We start from the raw sequence: 10821 nt of genomic DNA, 5'->3' as shown, positions 1-10821 counted from the left end.
TTGAGAACTTTTTCAAAACTTTTGGGATTTTTTCTCCTTAGAATCATTGAATAATGTATATTTTACATGTTGTTGCATTTAACACACATTAGGGAACTTGTGGTGGCCAAAACATTGGTAAAATATGATAACCATAGGGGTTTTGGTAATTACCGATGAAATCTATGGTAATTTTTCTAGCAACTACAAATTGATTACCGTAGGTTTCATCGGTAATTACCAAAGGTCCTACGGTAATCAAATTTTTGTGCCAATTTGAGAACTTTTTCAGAAATTTTGGGGTTTTTTTTTTTAGGATCTTTGAAAAATGTATATTTTGCATGCTGTTGCATTGAACACTCATTAGGGATCTTATGGGGGCCAAACAATTGGTAAAATATGATTATCATAAGGGTTTCGGTAATTACCGATGAAACCTACGATAATTTTTCAAGCAAGGACAAATTGATTACCGTTGGTTTCATCGATAATTATCGAGGGCCCCACGGTAATCAAATTTTTGTGCCAATTTGAGAACTTTTTCAGAAATTTCAGGATTTTTTTTTCCTTAGGATCATTGAAGAATGTATATTTTGCATGTTGTTGCATTTAACACACATTGTGGGACTTGTGGGGTCTAAACAATTGGTAAAATGTAATAACCATAGAGGTTTCGGTGATTACCAATGAAACCTACGATAATTTTTCCAGCAACTACAAATTGATTACCATAGGTTTCATCGGTAATTACCAAAGGCCCTACGGTAATCAAATTTTTGTGCTAATTTGAATACTTTTTCAGAAATTTTGGGATTTTTTCCCTTTAGGATATTTGAAAAATGTATATTTTGCATGTTGTTGCATTTAACACACATTAGAGGTCTTATTGGGGCCAAAAAATTGGTAAAATATGATAACTATAGGGATTTCGGTAATTACCAATAAAACCTACGGGAATTTTTCCATCAACTACAAATTAATTACCGTAGGTTTCATCGGTAATTACCGAAGCCCCTACAGTAATCAAATTTTTGTGCCAATTTGAGAACTTTTTCAAAACTTTTGGGATTTTTTCTCCTTAGAATCATTGAATAATGTATATTTTACATGTTGTTGCATTTAACACACATTAGGGAACTTGTGGTGGCCAAAACATTGGTAAAATATGATAACCATAGGGGTTTTGGTAATTACCGATGAAATCTATGGTAATTTTTCTAGCAACTACAAATTGATTACCGTAGGTTTCATCGGTAATTACCAAAGGTCCTACGGTAATCAAATTTTTGTGCCAATTTGAAAACTTTTTCAGAAATTTTGGGATTTTTTCCCTTTAGGATATTTGAAAAATGTATATTTTGCATGTTGTTGCATTTAACACACATTAGAGGTCTTGTGGGGGCCAAAAAATTGGTAAAATATGATTACCATAGGGGTTTCGGTAATTACCGATGAAACCTACGGTAATTTTTCAAGCAAGGACAAATTGATTGCCGTAGGTTTCATCTGTAACTATCGAAGGTCCTACGGTAATCAAATTTTTGTGCCAATTTGAGAACTTTTTCAAAAATTTTGGGACTTTTTTTCCTTAGGATCATTGAAGAATGTATATTTTGCATGTTGTTGCATTTAACATACATTAGGGGACTTGTGGGGGGCAAAAAATTGATAAAATATGATTACCATAGGAGTTTCAGTAATTATTGATGAAACCTACAGTAATTTTTTCAGCAACTACAAATTCAATATTTTCACTTATTAATGTCATTTTTTCTCTTACTTTGTCAACAATTATCATTATTAAAGCTAGATTTAGCATGTTCTTGGTGGAAACACACACGATTGAAGTTGTCGGATGGAATTGTGGTGATTTTTTTACAACGGTGAACAAATATTTTCCACTTTATTCGACAGTTAATGAGAAATTAGGATAGATGGGAAATGGGAGATAGTTCTATTTATTCGACACTTTCATATCCATTTATTTAAATATTTTCCACAACTGCACAATTAATTCCCTCATGACTATTCTTTTTCGGACATACTGCCATGGAACCGCATTTTAAAAAAGATTGGAAGAAGCTTTCAAGTTAGAAATAGTCTCCACTCTAAAAATAACTAAATTTCAATGCATACCATCAAACCAGTTCAAATGGTCCCAAACTAGAAAGCCAATATTCGAAAACTCAATTGCCATCCATTTAAATTCTCATCCTTTTTATTTCTTGCTTTTCCACATCTCAAACAATATGGAGAATTTAATAATGAAATTGGGTCCTTACACTTCATCTTAACATGAGAATCGTGTAGAAAAACTAAAAACTAAATCTGAATTAGCAAGAGAAAAATGTATAAGTGTTTTATGAATAAAAACTAGAGAATATTACAGCTCCTTCAAAAGGCTCTATTGGTATCAATTCCAATTTGACCCAAAGTTCCCTATCAATATCAAAATCTTGAACACTAACTGGCACCAGAATTGGTATAATGCCAAACTTTAGAGACAACATTAAAAGCATACAAGGCACCTCCATTATAACGGAGATCGATTTGATACCTAAATGAAATCAAACGAAATATCTGTAGTTAGTTACAGTATTTAGCATACAAGTTTCAAAAAAAATAATTAAATACCTAGAGTATCCATAAATAAGTATAAAGGTTCAAATCTAACAATTGAGGCAATAGCTCGTACCCAGTAATATCTCTTGCTCTCTATGAATTGTATAGAACCAAAATCCAATCTCATAGTCTAATTTGCTAAAGGATGCCCAAATCCCCAAAACAGTAAAAAAACCCGAATTTCAATCAATACATTGAGTAGATGGCCAACCTTCAATAAATATTAATCCAGATTGCCAGAAAAATATAAATTTATTCATTATCCCTTCACAGCCAATGTTAAATTACTGATAACATCTAATGAAAACCACAGTTTGACATACAAACAAAGAAAAAACTTACTGCAGGTCATTTGCACGATGAGAAGTCCATCTCTCAACATTTCTAACAAACAATGGCTCATCCCCCAAAGAGAATTGCTTAATTTCAACCCTCTCAACATAATCAAGCTTCGTCAAATGTTCAATGACGGGCTGAAGCAACCCAATTATCCAATTCTCAATCCCACCTCTATACACTTTCCACAACTTCCCCAACACCATATTCACCCATTCCACCGACTCTTTCCTCTGCAAATCCTTCTCCAAAAACAATGAAAAGCTCATGGGCACCTGTGGCCAAGCTTCACTGCGGTTTTCATCAACCCCTGATTTGTTCTTCTTCCTATAAGTCCAAAGCTTATCAAACGCAACCCCGACAAAGAAGAAGAAGACGAACAGTCCGACAATGTTTCTATTCAATAGAGGAGATGGGTTCTGAGCTTATCAACAATGGGGTCTTCTTGAACAAGGATGATGAAGGAGGAGAGAACGGGTGAAGAAAAGAAAGAAATAACAGGGAAAAAAAAGAGTAAAAATACTTAATTTGAATGTAAGGGTATTTTGGGATTAACAAAAATTGGAAGGGTAGAAAAAAATGATAGCAACTGAAAGGGTAAATATCATTAAGCTCTCTCTCTCTCTCTCTCTCTCTCTCTCTCTCTAACCTATAAATCATTATGTCAAACTAGATTTATAGTAGTGTGGTCTCATAATAAAGCTATAGAAACTTAACAAAAGGGGAATTTGGGTGAATGCCCAAGTTGCTTACATACAGACTCCAACAAATTCAGGTCATTGCCTATACTTTAGTCACAAGAATCTCGTGTCGTTAAATGAATCAATGAGAACAGGTGAATAATAAAATATGATGAGTGTTACCTCTCCGTAGATATTCAGATCCAAATTCGTTCTGTTAATTTCCTAACCTTGTCTACCATTAACAAGCAACCCTTGAAATTAAGTAGAGAACAGATAATAAGTAGTGAAAATTTCTTTTAAAAATAGGATTGACATACTACAATTTAAGAACACAGTCTATAATTCACTCTATAGAAACTATAGTATTTCACTATGCATAGTATAAAAAAATATATATGGGACGAAAGTGGATTTCATAGTCCTCTTCTATCTACCTAACACATCTTCCAAGGTACAAATGTTAATATAAAATTTGGTAGAAAATATTTTCAAGTAAAGACAAGGTGAGGAAGTTATCTACATCTTACAAATATGCCATTTTAGAAAGATAAAAGGTCTGACAAGTGAGGTTGGCCACATAGTATGCCTCACACCCACACCTTTAATGTCTTGAATTTAAGTCACCTCCTCCTCCCCCTTAAAGTATAACTTATAGTAATCCCGATTTTAAAAAATAAAAATAAAAAAGATAAAAGACCTGAGCAGCACATGCAATAGTATTTGTTAAGAGAATAGGATCAATTTTTTAAACATTAAATCTCAAGATAACAATAAATAAATTGAAAGTTGAAAAATTCAAAATAAAATAGATAAACCTGTAGGAAAACCCCAGGAGAAACTTCAAAAACAATTCCACCATTTCCAATTAAATCATCCATTTTGAAAGCACTTAAAACAGCTAGACGAGTCTACTTTGAAATCAATCAAGAACCAGGATCAGAGAATTTATCAAGCTCATAGAAACATAAAACTGATATAAAAAGTAATACCAGAAATAACAAACCATACAGATCACTAAAAAGTACTAAATGCATCTATTAAGATATTAAAAAGGAAAAAGACTTGCTAAATTATTCTGATACCGAATTAGAAAGATTTCTCTTACTTTTCCCATTATCACCACTTTCACACCTCTTGATCGGTTGCTAGGTTTTTTGTCCAAGAAGCTTTAGCTGAACACTACGGCAGGGATTCTCCCCTGGGCTCTATCTTTTACAGATATTCTGCTTCGTGATGGCTTGGATCTTGCGCTACAAAGCTGCTCGGGGACAATAGCAGTGGTGGCCAAACCCATGACTATAAACTAGGGCTTTCCAGATATTTTTGGTCGGCACCAGAGCACCACCACTTGGCCATTTTTTTTGTTCTATCTATCTGTGAAATTTGAAACTACAAGCAGAACGCAAAGCTTCTGCTCTGATGAGAGGGAAACTCGAAAACTCAAATCTGCGGTTTTTAGGGGAAAAGGTGAGGGAGAAGAAGAGATGAGCTGGTGAGAAGTGAAAGAAAGAAAAAAATTATTTTGTTTTTGATATTTCGAAGGGTATTTTAAGATTATTAAAAAATAAAAGGATAAAATAAAAAGTTTCAGAAATAGATGGGTATATATCCTCAATGGCCTTCCGAAAGGGGCATTCATCCAAATTCCCCCATAATTTATTTAGAGGGGAATTTGGCCCAATACCCCTATGGAAAGCCTTCTAAGGAAATTTACCCTTCGGTTTCAATATTTTTCGCTTTGCCCTTTTATTTTTCAATATTCCTAAATTATCCTTTCAAAAGAAAGATTAATGAATGGGTATGTGTATTCTATTTTTCCCCTGAACCTGAACGACATGAACGGAGCACAAAGAAAAGAGGAAGAGAAAGTGAGACAGAATGCCGAATAGAGCTTGGGAGAGAGATAATTTGTGTAATGGGTAATGCAATTTTTAAAGTCTTTAAACTCAAGAGCGAGGGAAAATGACTTATTCTGGGAAGATCATCAGCTTGACTCTCTAATCCCTAAAGAGGAAGAGACCCATGTCTGTTTCAGTGATTTGAGCTCGAATGGTGCTTCATTGATGGCTCGGAAAGAATCTGTGGACTGGATTTTGACTTTTAAGGCACACTATAGGTTTTCTGCTGTGGCCGTTGTTCTTGCCATGAACATCTCCCGTAGAAGCGTTCTTCGTCTTCTTCTTCTTCTTCGAGCTTCGGCCTTTTCTGTAATTCTTCCAACACAAAGAAGCATTTCGGGTGAGTTTTCGTTTCATGATGAAAAAAAAAAAAAAAAAAAAAAAAAAAACAGATAACACTTTCTGCTTGCCTCCCCATTTCTTGTCTTTCTAGCTCTTCTTTTCTCTTTTGTTGTCCAACATTTTGTTTGAACCATGGCCATTTTGGGCTACTTTGTCCCCTGGTATCTCTTTAAATATCTGTAATTTCTCATCTATTTCTCACTTGAATTGGGTATTTTTTCAAAAAATTTCAAAAACCCACCATTTTTTTTTAAGGGCATGGAAATAAGAGAAACTGTGATTTATTATTAGCACTTTTGGTATTGTGCACTTTTGGTATTTTTGCAATCATTCAGGAAATTAGACCCAGAAGATGAGAGCATAGACTTGTATATGTGCAGAAATATTTAGGACAAATACCCTAATTTCAAATTTGAGTATACACTTGATTCAAACAACCAACTATAGAACATTGTCTGGTCATATACATCTTCTGTCAAGTCATATAAGATCTTTAGTGATGCAGTGGTGTTTGATACAACTCATTGCTTGACTGTATTTGATATGCCACTTGGGATATGGGTTGGAATGAATAATTATGGTATGCCTTGCTTTTTTGGTTGCTTGCTTCTGCGAGAAGAAAATCTGAGGTCTTTTGATGGGCATTGAAGGTAATAGAGTGAAAGTAGAGTACAATACAAATATATTCTATTAGTCATTTTATGTAGAAAGGAAGTGGGGTTATCGGTCATTTTGTGTAGAAATTATGATATTACAAATTTTCGATAATTATGATAATATAAATTTTTTTGTTAGTCAAACCATCTATTGTATGGCTTGTGGGTGTAATTGCTGTTTTGAAGGATAAGACGTGAGGTTCCTCATGCTCATGACTAAATTTTATATTAATTACTCATATGACTTTATGGAACTAGGTTAATTAATCTTTAGACAAGCATGTATTCTATCAAACTGTTCTAATAGTATCATCACCACTTGCTTATTTCCTTCTCTTTCTGTTATGAAGAGAAAACTAATTTCTACTTATACATTTGTTATGTCATTTAATTTTATTTTTCTAAAGCCTACTTGACAAATAATCTGTTTTACTATTTATGAAAATATTAGTCATCTTTGTAAAAGTCATAAACTTCATATTTCATTTGATTATTGTAATGTTTTACGCTTTGATATGTTATTTTGCAGTTGGGTTACACATTATTGATTGATATTTATCATTCTCTTGTTTCATTTGGATATGTTATTTTGCAGTTGGGTTAAACATTATTGATAAATATTTATCATTCTCTTGTTTTTGATTGGATATTTTTTAGTGTTGACGAGTTAAGGAAGCTTTTGTTTAACAAGGATGCATACCATCAATTTTTACTTTCGCTCGATCAAGTTAAAATTCAAAATAATGTACGTACATAAGATTTTTCTCTTATTTGGGAATCTGTCTGTAGTACTTAAGTGCATAAAGTGCATGCATCAACCCCTTTTTAAAATGCTTGTTAGTGAATATTAGGTATTGTGCTAATACAATGACTTTTGTGCTTGATTTATATGGTTTATTAATGAGCATGGTGGTTTATGCCTTCCCAATATATAGTAGTTTCGCTATTGTGATACTTGAGTCTATGTTCTGATTATTTTTCCTAGATATTTTTTTGCAACTTGACAATTATCAACTTAGAGATGAAATTTGCAAAGAAACACTGCAGCTAGCGAGTTATTCTTTTCTTGTTATCTACTAGTTTTTGTTATATCAGTCATGCACAATTGGATTATGCATGGAGAAATTTGCTAGTTCTTTTTTTTTTTTTTAATTATATATATATCAGTCAAGCACAATTGAATTATGCATGGAGAAATAGATCTTGAATTTATTTAAACTCACAGGGGAGAACTTGGAAAATGAACCACGCATTATGGAGCTCAGAAATCAGGTAATATTTATCTTGCTTTCTTTAGGTAGTGTCGAATTTATTATGTTGATTGTGAAACATTTTCTCCTGTTTGTATGGTCACAGTGCAGAATTATTAGAACAAGAGAGTTGGCTGCTACATAGGAGAAGCTACATGAGCTTGAGAGACAAAAGGAAGAAATGTTGAGGTTCGGTTCCCCTGCTTCCCTTCTCCAAAGGCTTCAAGGTATAGAATATGATAATTTATAGTTGGAAATCTACATTGTGTAGTTTCTTTGTGCTTAAGCACATGTTTTATTCTATTGTTTTGTACCTAGTGGCTATGCTTAAACATAAGAGAATTAATGTAGAGAAGCCAAATTTGATAATAAGCTACTTTATCTTAATTACTTTTAACCTTTATTTTACTGGTGTTTGTTTGCAGATTCAATGAACAAAACCGATGAGGAATCTGAAAATCTGCACAAGCAGCTTCTTGATAGGGAGATCGAGCTCGGTCCTTTTGTGCAGATATACAAGAAGCTTCGCACCACTTAAGCGAGCACTCATTCATCTTGCAGCTAAAACAAATTCACTTAGTTGAACTGATATTATAGAAAGATATATACTTGAAACACACTGAAATCTTACTTGCAGTTTCAATGCATTGGCTAGATAAACATGATTGTCTGTGTATTATTTGGTTAAATATTTTCTCTTTGCTAGTATATCAGTTTTGACAACACTTGTTCATGTACGTTCAACATTCATCGTGGTATGGTATTGTAAAGTTACAATTTTATCAGTTTTTGCCATGATTACATTTACATTTATGATTTTTAACTTGAAAAAGCAGACGGATGCAGTCTATTGCATGTTTGATAACATATCATTCCGTGTTCAGTTTTTGGTTCAGTTGTTTGTATGTTTCTTACTATTGCATGGATGATATTACTGCCCAATGGTAATGACCGATGCATCGTCGATAATTGACACTTGTACACCGTCGTAAAAGAATCACCACAATTCCATCCGGCAACTTCAATCATGTGTGTTCCAACCAATAACATGCTAAATGTAGCCTTCTTAATGATAAATTCTGACAAAGTAAGTGATCAAACGGCATTAAAAAATGACAATGTTCAATTTGTTTTTGATTCAAAAATTACCGAAGGTTTCATCGGTAATTATCGAAACCCCTATGGCAATCACATTTTACCAATTTTTTGGGCCCCACAAGTCCCCTTACATGTGTTAAATGAAAAAACATGCAACATATGGATTATAAAATGATCTTAAGGAGAGAAAATCCCAAAATTGCTTAAAAATTTCTCAAATTTTCCAAAAAAAATACGATAACTGTACACTTTTGGTAATTCCCGATGAAACCGTCGGTAACCAACACATACCCTCTAGAAAAATTACCGAGGGTTTCGGTAATTATCGAAACCCCTATGGCAATCATATTTTACCAATTTTTTGGGCCCCACAAGTCCCATAATGTGTGTTAAATGCAAAAACATGCAAAATATGGATTCTAAAATTATCCAAAGGAGAGAAAATCCCAAAATTGCTTAAAAATTTCTCAAATTTTCCAAAAAAAATACGAAGACTGTACACTTTCGGTAATTCCCGATGAAACCGTCGGTAACCAACACATACCCTCTGGAAAAATTACCGAAGGTTTCGTCGATAATTACCGAAACCCCTATGGCAATCATATTTTACCAATTTTTTGGGCCCACAAGTCCCATGATGTGTGTTAAATGCAAAAACATGCAAAATATGGATTCTAAAATTATCCAAAGGAGAGAAAATCCCAAAATTGCTTAAAAATTTCTCAAATTTTCCAAAAAAAATACGACGACTGTACACTTTCGATAATTCCCGGTGAAACCGTTGGTAACCAACACATACCCTCTGGAAAAATTACCGAAGGTTTTTCATCGGTAATTACCGAAACCCCTATGGCAATCATATTTTACCAATTTTTTGGGCCCCACAAGTCCCATAATGTGTGTTAAATGCAAAAACATGCAAAATATGGATTCTAAAATTAACCAACAGCACCATTCAACTGAAGGACCATAAATCGCTCTACGCTATATTAAGACAATGGGGGCATGTTATGCGGTATCCGTGTGTTATGTAATGTAGTAAGGAATGCAATTAGTAGCTCAACTGCGTAACATGTGTTTTGGCATAATAGACATTGGTTTTATGTGTTGTTTTGTTGGCAAAGTCATCTGTTGTATTGTGTTTCTAAAATATCACTTTGTGTTCAGTTTTTGTTTAGTTTTTTGTAGGTTTCTTATTGTTTCACGAATGCTATTACTGCCCAGTGGTAATTACCGATGCATCATCGGTAATTGACATTTGTCCACCGTTGTAAGAGAATCACCACAATTCCATCCGACAACTTCAATCGTGTGTGTTTCTGATACGAACCTAGGACGACCTGCTCCTAAACCCGTATTATATTAGCCCGGATCTTTAATTAAGTTCAAGTTCTAATGGAATGGACCTCAACCCCTAACCAACCTGTGGTTAGAAACCTTGATATAATGTAGACGCCACAATAGGGGATGGAAAACCTATTGATAAGTCAAGCTAAAACAACCAATTCTCTAATGGTGTTTTAGGTGTTCTCAAAGAACAAAGAGATAATTAATCTCACAAATATTTTCTTAATCAAATCAAAGTTTAAAGTTATATTATTAATGAAAAATAAGCCTTTAAATAGGCTTTGAAAGAAACAAAATAAACCCTAAAAACCCTAGGAAAAACCGGCCACTCAATGAAGAATTCTACCTTGGCCGAAACTTTCCTTTTCCTAATCTAATTTGGATTAATTAATTCCTTTATTTTGAATTAGGAATTAATTAATTTACAAAGAAAATAATAAAATAATAACTTTCCTAATCTTATTTGTTCAGAAAATAAATAAATAGAAACTAAAAATAATGGTAGTTTCCTAAAACAAAAAGTAGAATAAAATTAGGAAACTAAAATACTAGCTTTTTGACTACATTGACTTTGACCAATTCTTTGACCTCTTTGAGCTTTAAATCAGGT

The 10821-nt window shown here is 33.4% G+C and overlaps 1 protein-coding gene and 1 long non-coding RNA gene across 2 annotated transcripts in view; one reads left to right on the top strand and one right to left on the bottom strand.

The window, feature by feature from the left end:
- LOC132800190 (uncharacterized) overlaps positions 1-10821 on the bottom strand; it is an 83107-nt gene that overhangs the window by 32344 nt on the left and 39942 nt on the right. The gene's annotated exons all lie outside the window — the stretch shown is intronic.
- LOC107428099 (vacuolar protein-sorting-associated protein 37 homolog 1) lies at positions 5407-8509 on the top strand. Its single transcript, XM_060813236.1, is given in 5 exon segments — positions 5407-5858; positions 7742-7788; positions 7873-7993; positions 8192-8300; positions 8302-8509. Coding segments are annotated over 5 exon segments (642 nt in total). The 5' UTR covers positions 5407-5542; the 3' UTR covers positions 8351-8509.

The sequence above is a fragment of the Ziziphus jujuba genome, chromosome 12, assembly GCF_031755915.1.
Source record: "Ziziphus jujuba cultivar Dongzao chromosome 12, ASM3175591v1".
NCBI classification, from domain to species: domain Eukaryota; kingdom Viridiplantae; phylum Streptophyta; class Magnoliopsida; order Rosales; family Rhamnaceae; genus Ziziphus; species Ziziphus jujuba.
This window is presented reverse-complemented; position numbering and strand designations above follow the sequence as displayed.